The 22,697-nt window shown below is 45.7% G+C and overlaps 1 protein-coding gene across 1 annotated transcript in view; it reads right to left on the bottom strand.

Moving 5' to 3' along the window:
• The window catches only part of LOC143828164 (calcitonin gene-related peptide type 1 receptor-like), a 150,681-nt gene that overhangs the window by 33,530 nt on the left and 94,454 nt on the right, over positions 1-22,697 (bottom strand). Inside the window, 5 exon segments of the mRNA XM_077318416.1 lie at positions 1,617-1,770; positions 7,052-7,178; positions 13,458-13,549; positions 18,740-18,852; positions 21,190-21,300. Coding sequence (XP_077174531.1) covers positions 1,617-1,770; positions 7,052-7,178; positions 13,458-13,549; positions 18,740-18,852; positions 21,190-21,300 — 597 coding nt within the window.

Genomic DNA, 22,697 nt, shown 5'->3' with positions numbered 1-22,697 from the left:
TAGTTTAAACCCATTACTATGAGTCCTATCCTCAGCTGCCAACAGGAACTGCTCCCTTCCCTTCTCCAAGTGCCACCCTTTCAGATACATTAAAGGCAGCACTCGAAAACTCACGCCTTGAATAAATCTTTGTTATTCTTAAAGGTGCCACTGGACTCTGATTTTGTTTTATTGTGCTGCTTCAGGCTACCCACTTGAATCTAATTTGCATCTAATTTTGTCCACATCCTTTTTGCAGTAGAATTAATTTAAATTAATTCAAAGCAGTTAAAAACAACATTAATCACAACTCCTAATTAAAAATATTCACCATCAGCAGTGTAGTGTCTTAAACCTCCTGCCATCTGAATCAAGTTAGACCGTGATCTAGGTCTCTCACAGTCATTGGTGTATTATAAGCACATGGGAGGGTGGGGCCCAATAAAAGATAAATGTTCAAATTTCATTGGCCCAGATCAAAAGCCTGGCAGAAGTGCTCCATCTTGCAGGCCCTGCCATCTGGACCAGCCTAGTGCCCAGAAGGAGTCCAACCAGTCCTAACAGCGACTCAGCTTGGAGCAAAAATCAAATAAGCTTCTGAGAAGCAGGACAGAGTTTGCTAGCTGTGTCTTGAGAGTGCTTCTGTGTCTGCTGTACTATGGTGGTACAATGGCTGTGCTTCAAGAAGGAAGTGCTTTTATGTAGGCCCATGACTGTGGGTCAGCAGCCCATGTGACAACCCATCGGAGATTCAAATTGGACTTAACTTTTTGGTGGATCAAATTGCCTAGCTGAAATTCTCATGTTTTCCGGGCTAAGGCAGCCAAAGGAGGGCTAATTCTTTATATATCCAACTAGGTTTACTCTGGGAAACGCAGCCTGCATCAGAGCAATGGCCTCCCTTCTTCCACACTGTTCCCCAATTGAGATGGCATTTTTGCTCTGTGAACAAAGCGGGTCAAAAGGAACTGCTGGAAAAATAAACCTCACCCTGACCTCTTACCCTAAGAATGGCGAGACCTCTTTGGAAATAAACAGCCATTCCTGTATAAACACCTCCAAGACGAGAAACAATGAATAATCGCCCCTTAATGCCTTTTCATAATAGAGGGCCATTCTGTCTGAACACAAAGGAGGAGCTACTTCCTGACTGGACAAATGTGTGGGACTTTGTCTTTTGAGAAGATAAGGCTGTTGCATGCTTTAAAACTTTAACTGAGATTAAAGTCCATTCCTCCATTAAAACAAAATGGGTGACTTAGAATATGTTATCCATCTTTCATTTTAACTTCTCAGCTCCAAAAGTAAAGCAGCAGAGATCAGATACTATTGACACATTGTCTTGAAAAATGCAAGCGAAAGGATCTGACATTAGAAAAAAAAATAAGAACCCAATGGCACCTTTGAGACAAGGATTTATCCAAGGTATGAGCTTTTGTGTGCATGTTTGCACCTTGAGTAAAACGTAGGTCTTAAAGGTGCCACTGGACTCAAATTTTGTTCGGCTACTTCAACATGGCTACCTGAATCACTCTGATGTTAGGACAACACAAATAACTGTGGCTTCAAGCGTATTTTGCTGCATTTGTACTGGATTAATTCCCCCCCCCCCCAAAAAAAAGAGGAAGACAGCCTACCCCATCCCAGAAGGTAATACCACAGCAGGTGCTGTTTCTCTGCAAACACAGCCACCACAATGAGAGTGTGCAGGTAAATGCCTTCGCAGAGCATCCAGAAGTAACTGCAAACCATTAAGTAAAGGTGAATGAATTGAGCCACTTTGCATCCAACCTGAAGAGAAGAGGGGGAGGAAATAAAACACCACAGGTTTTACCCAACACAAAAATCAGATGCATCTTCTTGTGCTACTGACAGTCATCAACTGAGATAGCAATAAACAGAATGTGAAGCTGGCAGCATCCCTTTTGTAAGCTACCAATGATCTGAATGATTTCCCTCCCTTTTCCAAATGTCATGCTGATTTCACACATTATTTAAAACTAGGGGCAAAGCCCGTTGTATCCAAGAATACAACGGGCGCTAGAGCTTGGCAGTGGGAAGAGGAAGGGGAGGAGTTGTCCAGTCTGTAAGGGCATGGGGTTGAATGTGTGTGTTGTGTGGGAGGTTGTGGTGGTGGTGGCAAATGAGGGTATGGGTGTGGAGATATGGGTGTCAAGAACCTGTGGAATGTTTGTTGAGTGTGGGAGAGAACTGACCTTTGGGAATTTTGGCATAGTGGTTACAGATGAGCTTTCCAGAGCCATGTCTTCAGATATATGAAGGGAAAATCAGACTGGAGACTATTCTTAGGAGGAGATTACATGGCAACCAATTCCCCCCAGTTATGTGTCATTTCCCTTCTTGTGTGAAATTAGGCCACAGACACTGAAATCTCCCCCTGCCCTAAAACACATGGGATAGTCACAGTACACAGGTGTCCACCCTTTTTCTTCTTCTCCATTTTTTCACTGTTGATAAAAAGTTATGTGCGCACATGCTTCTTTCATGGTTGCTCCTTAGAAGAACAGATTTTTGTACCCTATTGCTTACTACCCAAAGGAGTCTCAAAGCAGTTTACAAACACCTTTTCCATTCGTCTCTCCACAATAGTCAACCTGTGAGGTATGTGGGGTTGTGAGAGATCTGAGACAACTGGGAATGGGCTGCAGTGACCCAGCAGCCTTCAGGTGTCTCAAAGAATTTTCCAATCGTCTTCCCTTTCTCTCCCCATAGCAGACTCCCCATGAGGGAGGTGGGGTAGTGAGCCTCACAGGGAAGCTCACAACCCTATGAGGAAGACTCACTGTACACAGCAGTCTTGACCTTAGTAAGATTTCTTATGCTGTTTTTTTATTTTCCAGGCCAAGGTTATTTGCCAGGCCAATAAGTCATTTCAGTTACCAAGTGTCTCCAGACATTTACTTGTTCTCTATTTACAGTTTAAGGCTATAAATATTTATTTAGATCTTCCTGCACTTTCCAGACTCACAGGACTGATGCTGGTCTGCCTGTCTGCGCCCCAGAATACAAACAGTTGCTGGTAAGGGCTGGCCATAATCCATAGGCCAGGAGGGACACCCCTGCACCACTCCCTACCAACTGCAGCCAAAAATGGCTCCTTTGAAGGCTGGACTCTGAGGCATTGTACGATTTTGAAGTCCCACCTCCAAACCTCCAGGAATATTTCCAACCCAGGGGTAGCCAACCTCCAGGTGGGGCTTGGAGAGCTCCTGGAATTACAGCTCACCTGCAGAGTATAAAGATCAGCTCCCCAGGCAGAAAGGGCTACTTTGGACAGGGTTGTGGTAGAGAAGGCCTCCCACACAGGTTGTTGTTGAATTGAAAGACTTGAGGCCTACTGCACAGGGTTGTTGTGCAGATGAAACAGAAGACAAAAGAGCCAGTTTCTTCTGCAGAATAATGCTGTACAGTGACCTCAAATCTGCAGAGAGCTGCAAAGAAGAAAGACACATGGCTTGGCTGTGTCTAACCTCCGGTCAGAGCAGTATTTTAAATGAGAGGGGGCTTTTCTGTGGCCTCCCTGTCAGCCAACTGTTTGGCAGAAGGGGAAAGTCTCCCCCCCTCAAAAGGAAGGCCCTCAGGCTCCCCTGCGTTGCTCTTGGAAGGAAAATGTCTCCCTCCCCTCAGTCAGGGCCTGTCAGAGGCTCCTTCGCAGCAGGCCTGAAGGGGGGGGGGGGAGCACTCAGCAGCCTCCTGCCAGCTCTGTCAGGGTTCTGAGGCAAAGTTACAGTTGGACATGACAGTTAGGACAGCCTTGGGGCAAAAAGGGCTGGCACAGCCTGTGTTCTCATCCCCCTTGGCAGCCCTGCTGACCTCCTCTCCCTGCGGTGGTCAGGAGCAGACTGGCAGCCAGGCTGGGCTTTGCGCACCTCCCTATTGGCCGTTTGGCCCTTGAGTGGCACTTGGAGGGGCGAAACAGGAGCCGCTTTGCGGCTCCTGATTCGCCCCTCCGAGTTTTTATCACGGACAGAGCCCGCCCTAACTCCTCCCCAATAGCCCTTAGGGCTTTATTTAACCACAGGAGCGGTTAAAGATGAGCCTGGCTTTCATATGCTCTGGGAGGTCTGGGCAGAATCCTAAGAATCCCAGTTCTAGAAGAGGCATTCGGAGGACTAAACCTTGGCTTTAGATTTCGTACTGGAGTGGCTTGCTCCTCCTGACTTCTGATCTACTACCCTTGGTGTCATGGTTAACAGCAGCATCCTCTAATTTGGTGAGCCGTGTTTGATTGCCTGCTCCTCCACAGGACGCCAGCTGGATGACCAGGGGTTTCTCAATCAGTAGCTGTCAACCTTACACCTCCACACACACAGTGGTGAAGGAGGACCTTGCGATCCTATGGTGGCAAATGGAGTCTCCATTCTATTTTGTCCTAGCAATATTTAGGGCAGCCTTTCTCAACTTTTTTGCCATTGAGAAACCCTGTAACATTCTTCAGGCTTCAAGAAACCCCCGAGGTAGAGAAGTAGTGTACACACCTACCTGAGGCCCCTCCCCTCCCTACCCCCTACAGGCGCATCATTGGCCATATATGGTCATATCACCCAATAAATGTTTAACAAATTTAAAATATATGTGAAAAATGAATTAACTCCCACCCATTCAGACTGTCAAGGAATCCTGGGGTTTCGTGGAACCCTGGTGGAGAAAATGTGGTTTAGGCTGAGATTACACATAAAGTGTCATGTCACAGTGGCTATTTGAATTTGGGTTACCCTCCCAATATGGCACTCTTACCACTATAAAACAGTGGATCTCAAATATCCTATCAAAGGAAGGCGTCTTTCTATTTTAAAAGGAAATCAAACCAGCTTGGTTGCAGTGGTTGAGAGTGGCAGCCTCTAATCAGGAGAACTGGGTTTGATTCCCCACTCTTCCCCATGCAGCCAGCTGGGTGACCTTGGGCTAGTCAGTTTTGTTAGAGATTCTTGTAGAACAGTTCTGTCAGAGCTCTCTCAGACCTACCTACCTTACAGGGTGTCAGTTGTGGGGAGAGGAAGGGAAGGTAAACTGCTTGGAGGCTCCTTCGGACATAAAGACCAACTCTTATTCCTTCTTCATAAAACCCGTAAAAGAAATTTCAGCAAGAATCTAACAGGATTTCTGGGTGAGTCAAGGAAATAGCAAGGCTGCAACAAAATGGTTCTTGTAATTTATACAACCAGCCTGCTTTCAGAAACATTGCATTCAAAACCATCTGGAATATCTACTGTATGCTACTAAGTATATTTGGCTAGCTGGTGCCTTTAAGGAATGCATGGATGGTTTATGATATGATTTTACTTTAGACTTTGACACGTGTCATTTCATTTTCTGCAAAATAAAAGCCCACACTAATTGCTTGTTCTGACTCTGCGCAGCAGGTTATTCACGCAAAACTATTCAGCGGGAATCCTACACAACAATTCCTCTTGATTGTTAAACATGTAACACAGAAGTTGGAATACTCTCAGGCAGAGAATATGTAAAAAGAGTCCAAAATAATCCTTGGAATGAGTCAGGATTCCAATTATGGCCATTCCTCTGTGGTTACTTCATGCACACGAGAAAGTTTTTTTCCTGCTTATGAGCAACCTTTGATCACCCACCACTGTGAAGAAACATGACATGAAATGGCAATTGTTTTCACAATGACTTTTTCTAGCAGTCTGAATCACAAGGCATGCTAAATTCTACTTGTGATCACCCATTCTCATGCCAGGTTGTGCGTGTAACATCTATTATAAAGAACAGCGGCGGGACCACGTCCAAGTGTCCCAAGAAATCCAAGAACGATACAAAAAATAGCAACCGTTTTTACTGAAAACTCATAATTAACAAAATATTTCTTATATACAGAAGCAGTAGTGACACAGAAGTGATGAAACTAGAGAGCCAGGCACTGACGGGGGATGGCCGCTGATCCACTTCCGCAGGTTGTTGCTTTCAGAAGATAAGGTTAGATGAATTCAAAATTGTGGTCAGTCACCAAAAAGTATTGTGAACAAGGAGTCACAGACAAACCAAGCCTCAAACCATCAAAAGCAGGGGTAGTCAAACTGCGGCCCTCCAGATGCTCATGGACGACAATTCCCATGAGCCCCTGCCAGCATTTGCTGGCAGGGGTTCATGGGAATTGTAGTCCATGGGCATCTGGAGGGCCGCAGTTTGACTACCCCTGATCAAAAGCATCGAAGATTCCATTCCAGCACAAAAAAAATTTGATTGTTTGAGGTTTGGTTTGCCCGTGGCTCCTTGTTCGCAATGCTTTTTAGTGACTTTGGCCACAATTTTGCATTCAACTGACCGCAAAGGCAGACGTCTTGTGAAAGCAACCAGATGCAAAATGGGATCAGCAGCCAGTCTCTGTCAGCATCTGGTTTCGTCACTTCTATGCGACTACTGTTTCTGAACATAAGAACTATTTTGATGATTATCTGTAAAAACTGTTATATTTCATATTGTTCTTGGATTTCTTGATACCCTGGGACATGGTCCCATTCCTGTTCTTTACTCTTAGTGAACTGTCTCCCATGGAACGGAGGGAGGGTTCTTTTTACAGACAGCTTCGTCTTGCTACAGATGTCTGACTCCTCTCTCAGACTGGCTTTTTCCAGGGTGGGGAGACAGCTCTCATCTCTGAAGAAGCATTTTGGAATAATTCTGGGCTGCAGCGGGATGGGTGAGGAAGTTCCACCCTGCTGGTGGAAATCTGTTCCCTCAGCAGAGATTTAGCACAGGACCTGAGCCAACACTCTGACTGTACAGACTATTGGCATACAGCAGAAATCAGTGGGGAGTGCAGGAGGTGGAGTTTGCTGTGAATTTCCCTCAGGTTGGACTAGATGACCCTTTGGGTACCTTCCAGCTCAATATTTCCTGTTTTTATTATGCACATACTGAATGATGCATTTTCAATGCACTTTAGAAGTAGATCTTCTGGTTTTGCACCGGAAAACCCAGTTGCAAAAGCACACTGCAAAGTGTGCAGAATGAGCCTGTGGATTCTGCTGAACTGAATAGATGATTCTCCTTATGAATCAGAAAAACAACCAAGCATGTCTTCACTTACCGGATTGGCTGCGACTAGTTGCTGGTTGTTTGCAACTCCTGAAAGGCTAATGATTGTGACAATGGAATTGCACACAAAAGAAAAAAAAAGATTCTTATGCAACGTGATCCTTTGGCAACTCAGGCTTCTGAAAGCAAAGGCACAAGAGACAAAGTTAACAGGTATGGTGAGAAACCCGCCGATTGCTCTCCTCTGCGCCAACAGAATGTATGCATGATCACTTGGGGGATGGGGAGTTGTCGGCAGCACTCCCAGAAAGTTCCCGGATACCAGTATCCTTAAACAGACTGGTTCCACTGTCTAATACTCATGAAACTACCATGAGGAGAATCTCCTGTCTCCATATTCCATGATTCTGCTATTACTGGAAGAAATTGGGAGCAGCTGTTACCCAAATTGCGTGTACGTGTGTCCTCAGATGTGTGTACTTGAGCTTGTGGGGAAGATTAGCCCAAATGCAGTGAGAGGGGGGTAACTTAGCATTTATGGATCAAAATGCCTATGTATATGAGGGTCAATTACACCCGTCGGAACTCCAGGCAAACACAGATGTAAATGGTAAAACAACAAACACAAGCTTTATTGCAGAAAAGAACAAAAAGACACACAAATAGCTAACACCTACAAGCAGTCGTATAGAGAGGGGGGAGGAAGAGTGGAAGGCTTGATAGTTACCAGTCTGAGGAATGGTAGGTCAGAGGAAGCGGCATGAACCAGCATGGGAGTGATCCAAAGGTCCCGGGTTGGAAGACAATTGGATTGGCTGTGTGAAGCCACAGTTTTTATGGGGTTTTGGGAAGGGGGCTACGTGACAAGGCTCAGGTGAGCATGTGCTGGAAGTTTCCAGGGTCCCCAGAGGTTGAAAAAGAAGAAGAGTTGGTTCTTATATGCCGCTTTCCCCTACCCGAAGGAGGCTCAAAGCGGCTTACAGTCGCCTTCCCATTCCTCTTCCCACAACAGACACCCTATGGGGTGGGTGAGGCTGAGAGAGCCCTGATATCACTGCTCAGTCAGAATAGTTTTATCAGTGCCGTGGCGAGCCCAAGGTCACCCAACTGGTTGCATGTGGGGGAGCACAGAATCGAACCCGGCATGCCAGATTAGAAGTCAGCACTCCTAACCACTACACCAAACTGTCTCTCATTGTTGGGACATTGTTGGGACAATGCCTGGCCAAATGGGGGGGATGGCCATAGATGGGTTTGGACAAAGGTTTTAATGGCTCTGAGGAAGAAAGCCATCGGGACTGGCTAGTAGAAAGCATTGAGGCCAAGGGCGAAAACTTTACAAGACAAAGGGTTTGCCTAGGAGCCCCTGGATGGCTGGATGGCTGCTGACATCACTACACATCACTGGAGCCCACTTCTCCTGTTGCTCTCTGGTCCTAGTCTCTTTCTCTGCAAAGGAAATGGTAAAGCCAGCTTGGTGTGGCGGTTAATAGTGATGGCTTTTAATCTGGCAAGGTGGGTTTGGTTCCCTGCTTCTCCGGGCTCAAGCTCACATCAGCTCACATCGTAACCCCCCCCCCCATTGTATTTCTAAGCGAGTGGACTGGTTTCCTCCTGTTTACCTAGTTACGATGTGAGCTTGAGCCCGGAGGCACCTGGGTCAGGCAAAGGCTGTCATGCCACCAGGGAAACGGCAATGTAATACCAAAGGGAAAGCCCGTGGTTGCTTGTGGTCTTACAGGGCCCAAGACCTGACTTGGGATCTTGTGGGAATTTGTGTTTTCACCTGACAGGACAGTCGGGACGGGCCAGGAGCCCCTCACCTTCTTAAGTAAAGAATTGCACTGTGCTTCGGCTGATCATTCCTTATAAGAACCAGGAAACTCAGTTCTTTTGTTTTTATTTAATAAACTCCCCATTAGTTACGGGGCTGTCCTGATTCTTGGTTGTTTTGGCAGACATTTTTCTTGGGTTTCTCCAGGGTGGTCCTTCCTATGGGTGGGATTTTCTTGTAATAACGTAATGTGTGCCATGTTAGCGGTCTCCAATTTTTCTTTGGTCAGGGACCACCTCCGGGGCGAGGGGAGAGCCGATGGCCCGGGCGCCGCATGGCAGCTGCACGCAAACGTGCAGTTGCCGCACATGCACATTTTCACCACCAGGGGGCAGGAATGCTCATGTGCATGTGCAACGACGCGTTTGCGTCTCTGGCGTGCCGGGCCTGCCTCTTCCCCGAGCTTCTCGCTGTGGGGGGGGGGAGGCAGGCGCGGCTGCCGGCCGTCTGGTACCGTGGCCTTCGCGGACCGGTACCGGGCTGCGGACCAGGGGTTGATGACCCCTGTGCTAGGCGACTAATTGTCCCTATATTCTCTCACCATACAGCGGCCTTTTTCAAACTTTTGATCATGGGGGAATCTCTGAAATATTTTTCAGGCTTCGAGGGACCCCATAAGTGGTGACGTGCCCCTTCAGAGAAGTGGGCGAGGAAGTAAGATATGGGAGCCAGCTAATCAATCCATCCAGCATTTAGAAGAAGAAAAGTTGTTTTTTATATGCTGCTTTTCTCTACCAGCAGGAGTCTCAAAGCAGCTTACACACCCCTTCACTTTCCTCTCCCCACAACAGATGCCCTGTAAGATATGTGGGGCTGAGAGAGCTCTGACAGGACTGCTCTGTGAGAACAGCTCTAACAGGACTGTGACTGGCCCAAGGTCACCCAGCTGGCTACTTGTGGAGAAGCGGGGAACCAAACCCGCCTTGCCAGATTAAAAGCCATCACTATTAACCACCACACCAAGATGGCTTTACCATTTCCTTTGCGGAGAAAGGGACTAGGATCAGAGAGCAACAGGGGAAGTGGGCTCCAGTGATGTTTAGTGATGTCAGCAGCCATCCAGACTTCTGGAAAAGCTCATGAACCCTTGGGGAGCTCTTGCAGATCCCCAGGGATCCTTGGGAGCCTAGTTGGGAATCCTTACCATATAGCTTTGGCATAAATGTGAAGCAATAACTCCATTAGAGACAGAGAACAGCAAAATGCCAGGGAGGTCCCATTTGGCCAAGATTGCACAGCTGGAGTGGGTCAAGAGTTGGACTGCTATCCTATGACAATGAATGTTTGGCACAGCGGACAAGAGTCAGAAGCTGAAACTTCCTCACAACTGCCTCTGCCCGTAATGGGAGAAATTAATCTCATATAGTTTGTAGTGGTTTAAACTTCCCCTCTTCAAATAAGAAATTTCTGTGTATTTCTACCTTCAAGAGGGAAATTAATTTATAGTGGCATAAACCCCTCCTTTTCAAATAAGAAACTTCCATATATTTCTACCCTCAAGGTGGAAATTAATTTGCAACGGCTTAAACTTCTCTTCAAATAAGAAACTCCCATGTATTTTCACCTTAAATTGGCAGAGACAGAAAGAAGAACTTGAAAGAGAACCCCAGTATCCATTGGTGGAAGGTTGCTGGCATGGCTACTGGTGCCTGGTTTGGAGAATTGTTCTATGTATTGGTATACATAAATGTCGCTTATCACTTCTGAAACTTTAAAAAATGTATGATTGGAGCTACAGATATTGCGACAATTAGAAGAGTGGGTTCTGTCATTTTTTTGAACAGTTGTGAATACTTGCACACAAACGCTCATAATTTGAATAAAATGTTGTTGGTCTTAAAGGTGCCACTGGACTCTAAATTTGTTCTGCTGCTTAAGACCAACACGGCTACTCATTTGAATCTATTTTTTCTGGAAGTGAGATATGGTGAAGTGCCATAGTGGGCAAGTGGGGGAACTGAAACTATTGGGGCCATTCCGCACCAGGATCTATGTAGCAAATTGGTTTTGAAATGAAAAAAACACCATTTTAAATAGTGGAATTCATCGTTATGCATACCTGCCTTTGTCGTGGAATTCAGTTGTGTTTCTATCGTTTCCCACAGGTTTCCGGTCTCGGCAAAAATCTCTAGCCAGGAAGCAATATTGCCGAGCTTTGTCCCGCCCCTGGCCGTCAATCAAACGAGCAGCCAATGGGCGGCCGTTATCATGCTCCCGAAAAGCCCCTTTCCCTTTAAGGAAGGTTTAAAAAAAAAACACACACACACACGTTGCAACGAATCTGCATTGATTCGTTGCAACAGAGAGACCCATCTAGCTAGCAGGTGGTGTTTGAGCTGCCGTTTCATCGTTGCCACACTCCCCCCGAGTGAAAAAAAAATACCCCCCCCCCACGGGCGCGATTTTCGGCCGAAAATAAAGGGAAAAATAAAGGGAAAATAAACCAGAAAACAGGGCTGTGTGGTGCTTGGTGCTTGGTGACTTAAAACAGCTCTGGGGAGGGACTGCAGCTGGGGAAGCCTCGCTGGGTAAATGAAGGCTTGCCGGTGCGTTGATCTCCATTCGCTCAGAGAAAAAAAATGGCGATTGCTTCGCCGGAAGATCAGAGGAGAGAGCCAGGGGGAGGGACTTTGCAGAAACCGCAACAATGGTAACGTACAGAACTTTCCCGCTAGTGTTGCAGATTGGTTGCAAGAGTGTAGCCCTTTCCGGATGGTGAATCCACTTTTTGGGATTTCCCTGAAAGCACAACAACGAAGTGCTTTTTGCGGATCGGTTTCAGGAGTGTGGCAGATGGTCAACGACGTTGTGCATAACAGCAAATTAGTAGCGATTTCAATTTGCAACCATTGTGCAATTTTGAACGAGTGCGGAATGGCCCTTGGAGATGCTTTACTGCATTGCTCTTATGGTGATCTTAGATATGCCTATTACTCCTATCATCCCAAATCTCTCTGGCAAATTGGAGGAACCATATATGTTTCTTCTCTTGGATCATGAGCCCTGGATATGGATAGAGTTGCCATATTTGTGCAGCCACTAGAGCAGGCTTTCTCAACCAGCCCCGGAAGGGTTTTGCTGACTGCGTGGGACTTATTTTTAATTTTTTAAAAAGCTTATTGGGTGATGACCATATATGGTCATGTTGACCTGTTTCCCCCCCCCCCTATGGTCAATGATGGTCCTGGAGGGGGTGGGAAGGGGAGGGGTCCCAGTCATAAAAATCCTTGCTGGCCAAGGCTCGTTGCATGTAGTAGCAACTGGAGTCCAGAGCAATAAGTGCTCTCATTTTAACTTAACTGGGGGAGTGGGGGATAAAGGCCTACTTATGTTTCTGGCATTAGGAAGGTAGAGGCAACAAAGTGACATAGGCCTGCCCCAGCCCTGTTTCTAGCATTGGGGTGGGCGTGAGGGTGATGGAGCAAGATAGGCCTGCCCCCGCCCTCTTTCTGGAGGCTCCCTTTGGAGAAGAAGAGCAAACTGGTAGTCAGCCCAGAGTGCAGGCATGTTTCTGTCCACAAATTATCTGAACACATTTCTGTGCAGTCACTTCCTGTGCTGTGGGGTTGGCCTGGTGATGTCACATCTGGTGGGAGTGTCTGCGTGATGGCACTTCTGATGGCACTTCCAGGATGTGGCAAGAAGATATGGCCTGCTGACATCACTTCTGTGATTTTGCAAATCCTGAAGAATGTTTCAGGGGTTTCTCAATGGTAAAAAAGGAAATATGTCTAGCCTCAACCAGAGCTAGAGCATTTTCCATCCTGGCTCCCACCTGGAGGAATAAGCTCCCGGAACAGATCTGGGCCCTGCAGGAGCTGGTGCAGACCCTGCAAGATGGAGTTCTTCTACCAGGCTTTGAGTTGGGGCCAGTAAGCCTAATCATATTTCCCAGTCCCTTCCTAATAAAGACCCCCCCCCCCAGACTAGTCTGATTTCGGGTGAAATGCAGGCACTTGAATTTAGGACTGTTGATGTGGATATTATTTTAAACTACTAATTAATACAATTTTAAATCTAGTTTTAACTCATGTTTTAACTGTATCTATGCAATGTTGTATACTGCCCTGAACTGTAAAATCAGAGTCCAGTAGCACCTTTAAGACCAACAAAGATTTATTCAAGGCGTGAGCTTTCGAGTGCAAGCACCTGGTTCGCTGGGAGGGCGGTATAAAAATCATCAAATAAAGAAATAAAAAATAAAGTCCACAGCAATTGCCTATTGCTTTAGTCAATTTGCTGTGCTATTACTATGTCATCTATTACTGGTTTTCTATGTGGCTTTCCATATAAACTTTTTTTGGTATTGTATGTATTGTCTAGTTGGTCAATGGATACAGAAAACAACCCATTCACTCATTCACTTGTGAATAATAAACAATGGCTCTGCTCAATCACCACCACATCCAACTTGTCGAGAGAACTATGGCCAAAATATCTGGGGCACAAGATGTTTCCCTCGCCTTTTCTGAGCTCACGTAATCAACTAGACAAAGAGGAACACAATATTGGATCCCTTTCTTGTTCCTTCACTCCTCTGTTCATGTCAAAGTACTGAACCATGTACAGCGCTTGTGATCAAAAGAATTCTGCACCACATAAAAAGAACGCAAAAAATACTTACTTAAAGTAGGAGAATATGCCAAGGGAAATTAACAGGGAAACGATGGAGAGGCTGTGGCCAATAATAGTGAGATAGTACAAATTCAGAGCTGTCTGCAAGAAGAGGCAGAAATAAGTGTGAAAACTGGGACAGTTGCAAACTGAACTGTATGCCAGGCCTTATCTCAAACATTCCACTCAGCAGAGTAACAGACACAGCAAATTGCCAATACTCTACTGCTTAATGTCAGAAAAATTACTAAATTTTAAACTCAAATTATAAGATGAAGTTGGGTCCTTAAAAAACTGAGTGTTTTGCCTCCAAAACGTTTGGACTGGAAATAGTTGGTCGGTTGAAGGACAGCAGGATAATTTGGAAGCCAAAAGCTTTTAAACACTCTGCAGTTGCTTAACAAGAGTTTAGTTTCACTGAGGACACATCTGGATTAAAAAATGTGGGTATTCGTCTGAAGCAGCAGAACAGAGTTCTAGTCCAGTGACACCTTTAAGCTCAACAAAATTGTATTCAAGGTATAAGTTTTCATATGCATGCACACTTCTTCAGATACAATGAAACAGAAATTACCAGTTCTCACATATAGGTAGTGGATGAGTAGTATATTAGTATACAGAATAATGAAGATGTTTAACAGATTCAAAGGCCAAACAAGAATAACAGTTTATATGATTACCATTTGTTTGGGTTTAATTCTGGGGGGGAGACATAGTGAAGGAAATAAATATGTCAAAATTGGAGACTGATGGGCAGATGTATCCTGAGAGTTAATTACTCTCAGCATTCTACAATTAAGAATACATCTGCCCATCAATCTCCAATTTGACACATTTATTTCCTTCGTTATGTTTCCCTCCATAATTAAACCCAAGCAAATAGTTACCATATAAACTAAGCTTATTATTCCTATTTGGCCCTTGAATCTGTTAAACATCTTCATTATGTCGTATACTGCTCATCCTCTACCTATATGTATGGACTGGTCATTTCCATTTCACTGTATCTGAAGATGTACATGTGCACAGGAAAGCTTATACTTTGAAAAAAACACCTCACTAAATTGTAACTGACATAGTATGGTTAATTTTCCTTCAGTGGTTTTAGGTGAGGGAATAGTATACAACTGTTGACATAAACATGAATGAAATTATCTGATGGACAAGGCAGATCCACTAATGCAATGAAACTGGGTTAAAGGTAAAGGTAAAGGTACCCCCTGTGCAAGCACCAAGTCATGTCTGACCCTTGGGGTGACGCCCTCTAGCGTTTTCATGGCAGACTCAATACGGGGTGGGTTGCCAGTGCCTTCCCCAGTCATTACCGTTTACCCCCCAGCAAGCTGGGTACTCATTTACCAACCTCGGAAGGATGGAAGGCTGAGTCAACCTTGAGCCGGCTGCTGGGATTGAACTCCCAGCCTCATGGGCAGAGCTTTCAGACTGCATGTCTGCTGCCTTACCACTCTGCACCACAAGAGGCTCGAAACTGGGCTACTCACAGGCAAATTGGTGGTTTGAATGAATGCAGAACAACAGCTAGACAGTTAATATTCTTTCTCTCCTCTCCTGCTATACAAAACTGTTTCTCTTCTCAATAAAACTATTTTAAGCAGCTTGGTGCTCTCCCTGCTTATTTAAACTCTGTCATTATGAACTAACAAAGATGAAGGGACAACCCCACCCCCACTCAAGGAAGACTGACTAACACCATAGAATATGGAAAGGTTTTTTTTTTTTTTTTGCTTTCTAAAGGGAAAAGGCAATGGGGCAGGACTTAGCTTATTCAAAGTACTGAGAATTTTTACAATCCTGGAGAGGAAAATCTTGAAGGTGTGACTTCCAAATTAATCATTCTTCCTAGAAATTCCTCACTATCCTTAACATTATTTCACTCCCTTATATATTTGGGAAACAGCCTCCTGGGAGGAGACTGTCCAGGGCCCTGTCCATCCAGGTCCACCCTGATTGGCCCTCCCCCTCCAGCTCCCACCCTCCTTCCTTGCCTGCTAGAAGCCTTGTGGCTGCGGCCTCCATTGTCGCCCACGAGGAGAGAGGCAGAGACAAGGCTTTGCAGCCCGCAGGTACACTCCTGCTGGGAGGAATTTGGAGGGGGGAGTTTGCAGCCTCTCTGCAGGCTGCAAAGCCCTGTCGCCGCTGGCGGGGGGGGGGGCTTTCCACTCCCTTTAACCTGCTTTGCGGGCCAAAGGGAACTGCGGCCACCCTCTCACGCCTTCCTGCCTGCCGCCCTTTTCAAAACCCATTTTTAAAATGGGCTTTGATACTAGTATAGCATATATTTCTGAGATCAAAGTATCTGTTATCAAGCTATATCTGTTACTTAGCACCCCTTTTTACTTCACTGCTGAGGTAAAAAGCCGTTGGAGTGCAACAAGGGCAAAGGCCTTTTCTTTCACAGCCTCATTCCAGTGGAATGCTTTTTCTCAGGAGACTCGTGCCCTGTGGGACTCGTTGGTGTAAGACAAAGTTATTCCATCAGGTATTCCACAAATGTAATTCTGGTGGACTCTACCATGAACACAGCTGCTGATTTTTATGCCAAAAGCATTAGTTTGCTATGTGTTGATAGTTTAATTGGATTAGAATTGTGGCTTCATTCTGTTGTGTTGTTAGCTGCCCCAAGTCCCATCTGGGGGAGGGGTGAGCTAAAAATCTAATTAAATAAATAAAATATTGGCTATCATCTTAATACAAGGGCTCTCGACAGAGATTCCATTGGCCATGAAGTAGAAGGGGTTCCCATGCCTTCTCTGCTCCCCAGATCCGTTCTCCAGTGAATCCTTAAGACATGTGTAGGTATTTATTATAGGTATACTATTATAAATATTTATTAAGATATACTGTATTTGCCGGCGTATAAGACGACCCCCCAACATTTCCACTCAAAATATAGAGTTTGTTATATACCCGGCCCGCCCCTGCATCTCCCTGTGACTGGCATTAGTGCGCAAGTGCGCATGTGCGAGCTCTGTGTAGACAAGGGGCGGGCCGGAGCGCCGCTGCTTCCCACCGAGCAGAACGGGCCAGTCATGCTGAAAAGGCTGGCACCCCTGTCTCGTTGCTGATGTTCGCTGCAGCCACGCTGATATCCGCCGCGGACACGCTGGATATCGCACGATACTGGATGGTATGTAGAATGAGGTGGGCGGGCATCGGGAGGCCACTATGGGCTGCTATGTCTATCCCAACTGAAGTGCACCCAGTGCATAGGACGACCCCCCCCCCCACTTGGAGGCATGTTTTTCAGGGGGGAAAAGTAGTCTTATACGCCAGCAAATACAGTACATCTAATTTAGTGCAGTGTGATCTGTTTCTACCTCTGCCTCAGGAGACAGGGGCCTTTGGGAATGGAACTGGGAGTGGGTCGTATTTGGGGCAGGGAAGGGCTTCAGTGGGATAATGCTATGGAATCCACCCTCCAAAACAGCAATTTTCTCTAGGAGACCTCATTTCTGTCACCTGGAGATGAGCTGTAAAACTGGGGGATCCCTAGGTCTCCCCTGGAGACTGGCTACCTTCAATTTGGTGGGTCACAAATTGGTTAGGCTGGTTCTAAACTGAGCTGTGGACCCAACTCCTTTCTTGTGTGAGAGACCAAAATGGAACTCATTAGAGTTTAACAGATTCAAGTCTCCTCTCCTTCTCCGGAAGGACATCAGAAGGCATATATTAATAGACCACATGAACACATGAGACTTGATAGGACTGTAATTTGATACAAACTGTGATGGGCACTAAATGTGCCTCCCAAACTTTAAAAATACCTTTGGAGAAGGATTTCATACCCTGCTTTTCTGTATTCTAAGGAATATGAAAGCAGCTTGCAATTGCCTTCCCTTCCCCTCCTGATAACGGGCAGCTTGTGAAGTAGATGGGGCTAACAGAGTTCAGCGAGAATGGCAAATGGTCCAAGGTCAGCTATCAGGCTGCACAGGGAGGAGTGTGGAATCAAACCTAGTTCTCCACATTAGAGCCCATTGCTTTTAACCACTACACCACGCTGCCTTTGACTGACCATGACTACTGTACATTAGCAGAATAGCCTGAAGATTAGACTGCAGGTGGAGTGAAACCTCTCTTTCTTCCACCATTGTTGAGAGTTCTCTCGATACCATTTTACAGTTTTGCTCTTCCTGATTTTTGTTCTCTCTCCTTGCACTTTCACACATTGTAAAGTATAGTGATTCCAACAAGCTCTATTTAACAGGTGCCTTGCTCGAAAAACATTATGTCCAGAGTGCTCTCTAAGAAGAAGAGTTAGTTCTTATATGCTGCTTTTCTCCATCAGAAGGAGTCTCAAAGCAGCTTACAATCGCCTTCCCTTTCCTCTCCCCACAACAGAGGGAGGTGAGTCTGTGAGAGAGCCCTGATATTACTACTCGGTCAGAACAGCTTTATCAGTGCTGTGGAGAGCCCAAGGTCACCCAGCTGGCTGTACGTGGGGGAGTGGGGAATCACTCCTAACCACTACACCAAGCTGGAAGGATACCAATGTGGAAGGCTGCCCAACACCATGGCAAATGGCTGTTTTGGATGCTTAAAAACATTTTAAATAACAACCAGCAACCAAGGACCAATGCATTTGCATGATACGCACTAAAATGGAAGGAAACAATACACTTCGGTGTCCCCCCTCCACCCACTTGGTGAAGTGGTTCAGAGCGGCAGCCTCTAATCTGGAGAACTTGGTTTGATTCCCCGCTCTTTCTCTATGTGCAGCCAACTGGGTGACCCTGGACTAGTCAAAGTCCTGTTAGAGGTGTTCTCACAGAGCCCTCCCACCCTCACTTACCTTACAGGGTGTCTGTGGTGAGGAGAGGAAGGGAAGGCAATCATAAGCTGCTTTGCAACCCCTTTGGCTAGTGAAAAACAGGATATAAAATCCTTCTTTTCTGCAGGGTTTCCTCCCTTGTGGGCTGAACTTTTGATACAGGGGGGCTCATGGGAATTGTAGCCCATGGACATCTGGACAGGTACAGTTTGTCCACTCCTGCTCTATAGGCTTCAGTCCTGATTAACCTTGAAGCATAGAGGGCTATGTGCTCATTTGGGAAGAACCACAAATAGGCTAACCAAACAAAATGGTAAATTAGATAACTAAAATGCCAAGTGCATTTAAAACAAATTGCAATACAACCCAAACTAAATTAGAAGAATTTTTTTAAAAAATGCAAATCTGCATGTTTGAGGTACAGGTTGCAAACTCTATGGTGGTTATATGACTTCTGAAATACCCTTTTGGCTGATAATATGCATTTTTTTTAAAGCTACCTGTAGTTTCGATGTTACTCTTAGGGTACACAGTGTGTAGTTAGTCCACGTTCTGTTACTTTCTGGATGTATAAACCAACGCCCATTTTGGTCACAGCTTTTAATAACTTTTTCTACAATTGGACAGAATTAAGAAGAAGGGAGGGAAAAGCAAGAGTCAATACGCATGTTTATCGAGATGCAAACTTCATAATTTGCAAAAATAAAAGAAACAGTAGTGTCAGACATAGTTTTGCATTTCCACTTTTTGAAAAAGTGTAAAGTGTATGTCACGAGATTACTCAGCTCAATAATAGCTAAATTCTACAATCCAACCTCTGGTAGGATTACAACTCCAGGTTGGGAAACTCCTGGAGATTTGGGGAATAGAGCCTGCGGAGAGGAGGGCTTGAGAAAGGATCTCCGGAGGGTCTCATGCCATAGAGCGAGTGGAGATGGGGGGAACTGTGGCTCCCCAGATGTCCATGGACTACAGTTATCACAAACCCCTGCCAACATGCTGGCAGGGGCTCATGGTAATTGTTGTCCGTGGACATCTGGAGAGCCATAGGTTAGCCACCTGTGCCATAGAATCTCTGTTCATTGGAGATCATTCATAATTCTGGGAGCTGCCCAAGCACCACCTGGAGGCTGGCATCCCTAACATGTGGGGAGAACCCATGGCTCAGTGGCAACCTGCCTTCTATGCAGAAGGTCCCAAGTTCCTCTCCTGTTCAAGAATCCCAAGTAAACGGGTCTCTGCTGGAAAGGTGATGTCTTGAAGAGTGGGCAAGACGGGCCTAGAGGGGCTGCTGGTCTGATTGAGTAGAAGTCATTCCAGGGATGTACTAGAGCTGAAATGCTGATTGCAAAGGATCCTAAACATTCCATAATTGCATCCTCCAGCAGGATTTCTGGGAGAAGCCACATAGAAATCTTCTAAAGGAATATAACAACCTTTCTCAATAAGGAAGAAAAAGTTCTTTCCTAGTACAACCCCACCCATGTGGAGTTAGTGCAGAGTTCCCAACAAACATAAAGGATCCAACCAAATCCCACCCTACTCCATGGAATCCCATTTTGCACAGCATTAAAGGTAAACGTATCCCCTGTGCAAGCACCGAGTCATGTCTGACCCTTAGGGAGACGCCCTCCAGCGTTTTCATGGCAGACTCAATATAGGGTGGCCTTGCCAGTGCCTTCCCCGGTCATTACCGTTTTACCCCCCCTCCCCTCCAGTAAGCTGGGTACTCATTTACCGACCTCGGAAGGATGGAAGGCTGAGTCAGCCTTGAGCCGGTTGCTGGGATCGAACTCCCAGCCTCATGGACATTGCTTCAGACAGCACTTATGCTGCTTATCACTTTGTGCCACAAGAGGCTCTTTGCACAGTATTACCCTTCCCCAAAACTGGGAAGAACAGACAGTTTTGGGTTGTTGTTGCTTCTGCCCTCCCCCCTTTTCTAATCCATGGTTTCATTTCTAGCCACTTAACAAGAGGATCATATTTGTGTTTATGGGAGCCCACCCAGCCTTTACTGGCTGCCATTGTAAAACTCATCAGATGGTCTAAAATTCAAAAATTCACCCTCTTCCCTTTCCCAGGAAGCCTGTTTATTGATGGTGGTGGTGGAAAGTTCTGTTAAGTCTCAGCTGGCTTATGACAACCCTGGAGACCTCATTTCAAAAAGGACGTGGACAAAATGGAGAGGGTACACAAGAGAGCAATGAAGATGATCCGAGGCCTGGGAACCAAGCCCTATGAGGAAAGGCTGATGGACTTGGGAATGTTCAGCCTAGAGAAGAGGCGGTTGGGAGGGGACAGGATGGCTCTCTTGAAGTATCTGAAGGGTTGTCACTTGGAGAAGGCAGGGAGCAGTTCCTGTTGGGCAGGAGAGGATGGGATTTGCAGTAATGGCTTTAAACTATGTGTAGAACACCAACTAAATATCAGTCCAACAATGAAAAATAAGGATTTTCAGATATGATCTACAACCAATCCAGACCCAGTTTAAGGACTTATGGGGCCTAGAGCACCAGAGTCGGTGTGAGGGTTTATGGGGCCCCAATATCTAAGGGAACCTTCACATTTATGTGGCTTGTCAGCCATTTGGGGAGGGGGAGTGTCAATGACTATATATGGCCACATCACCAAGAAATGTTTAACAAATTTAAAAATATATATGAAATTTAATTAACTCCCACCCATTCAGGAAACCCTTCCAGGGCTGTCAAGAAAACTTAGGGTTTCATGAAAGCCTGGTATAACTAGAAAAAAACCCAGCTAGTCTTGCATTTGAGTGAATAATCTACATGCATTTTGATTTCATTTCTTGACTGTGTATGAAATAAAACTGGTCTAAAATTTCTTTTTATCTATTCAAGGTGTTTTTTTCCGAACATCAAGACTAACACCTCAGTTCCCTGGGAAAGTAACTCATGTCACATGTTAACAAACTTTTAATATTTACCTGATGGGTCAAAGTCCTGGAAGTAATCAGGGCAGTTTTGCATCAGATCACTTCCTGCAGACGCACTATCCCAACACAACCACCCATCCCATGTTCTGTTGCAGTACGGACCTAGGAAAATAAGGAGAAACCAGGTGAAGCATTTGGGCACCATTTAACCAAGGATCAGCCATTGAACATGCCTTCTGAAGAGAAAAATAAAAACAAAAAGAAATCACATCTGGTCTAATGAAAAGTTCATTCATATATAATTGCCATATGTTAAAAGCCTCTTCTGGGGGTTCTGTCACACTCCACAGACCTATGCTGGGACATGACAGGAAACAGAATCCTCAAAAATGGACTATCCAAATGAAAGCATGTTGCTAACTACACCAGGAGTTTGATTCTCAGTGGCTTCCAGATCAATGTGTCACAATAAATGGGTTGTAGTCAGCTAGTTTGAACTTGGCAAAGATACTGGAGTGGTCTGCCATTTCCTTCTCCAGTGGAAGATGAAACTCAAATACTTTGGCCACCTCATGAGAAGGAAGGACTCCTGGAGAAGAGCCTAATGCTGGGAGCGATCGAGGGCAAAAGAAGAAGGGAACGACAGAGAATGAGGTGGCTGGATGGAGTCACTGAAGCAGTCGGTGCAAACTTAAATGGCCTCTGGGTAATGGTAGAGGACAGGAAGGCCTGGAGGATCATTGTCCATGGGGCCGCGATGGGTCGGACACGACTTGGCCCCTAACAACAACAACAAGTCAGCTGTACACTGAGAATCAGAGTCCATAGCTCAGTGGTAAAGCCTATACTTAACATGCAGAAGGTCACAGGTTTGGTCCCTGAAATCTCTAGTTAAAGACCCTGTCATATTGGAATTCTTTAAAAGCGCCTTTCTTTACCCAGGCCCCCTGGAGAGCTGCTGCCAGTCTGAGTAGATAATTCAAGTGGAAATAAAAGAGTTGGTTTTTATAACCTGAGGCAATCACTGGATGTCACTGAAGCCCACTTCCCCTGTTGCTCTACAGAAGGGATTCCCAACCAGGGGGTTATGCGAGAGTTCCCCAGGGGTTTTGCAGCCTTTCCTGATAGTTCAGATGGCTGCTGACATCACTGGAAGTCACTGCCACTTCCCCTGTTGCTCTACAGGCCTTGTCTCTTTCTCCACAATGAAAATGGTAAATGATTGATCAATTGATTGATTGGCTGGCTCCTGCATCTTACTTTTGTACCCACTTCTCTGAGGGAACAGGTCACCACTTCTGAGATTCCTCAAAGCCTGAAAAATATTTCAGGGGTTCCTCCACAGTCGAAAGGTTAAAAAGGGCTGCCCTAAGGAGTTTACCCTGAAGAGTCTCAAAGTGGCTTATAATCACCTTCCCTTCATCTCAGTCACCCTGCGAGGAAGGTGGGGCTGAGAGAGTTCAGAGAGAACAAGCTGACTCCAGGTCATCCAACAGGCTTTATGTGGAGGAGTGTGGAATCAAGCCCGGTTCTCCAGATTGCAGTCTGCCAATTTTAAT

The sequence above is a fragment of the Paroedura picta genome, unplaced genomic scaffold (assembly GCF_049243985.1).
Source record: "Paroedura picta isolate Pp20150507F unplaced genomic scaffold, Ppicta_v3.0 Ppicta_v3_sca19, whole genome shotgun sequence".
Classification (NCBI taxonomy): domain Eukaryota; kingdom Metazoa; phylum Chordata; class Lepidosauria; order Squamata; family Gekkonidae; genus Paroedura; species Paroedura picta.
Note: the sequence above shows the minus strand (reverse complement) of the source record. Positions and strands in the feature narration are given on the sequence as shown.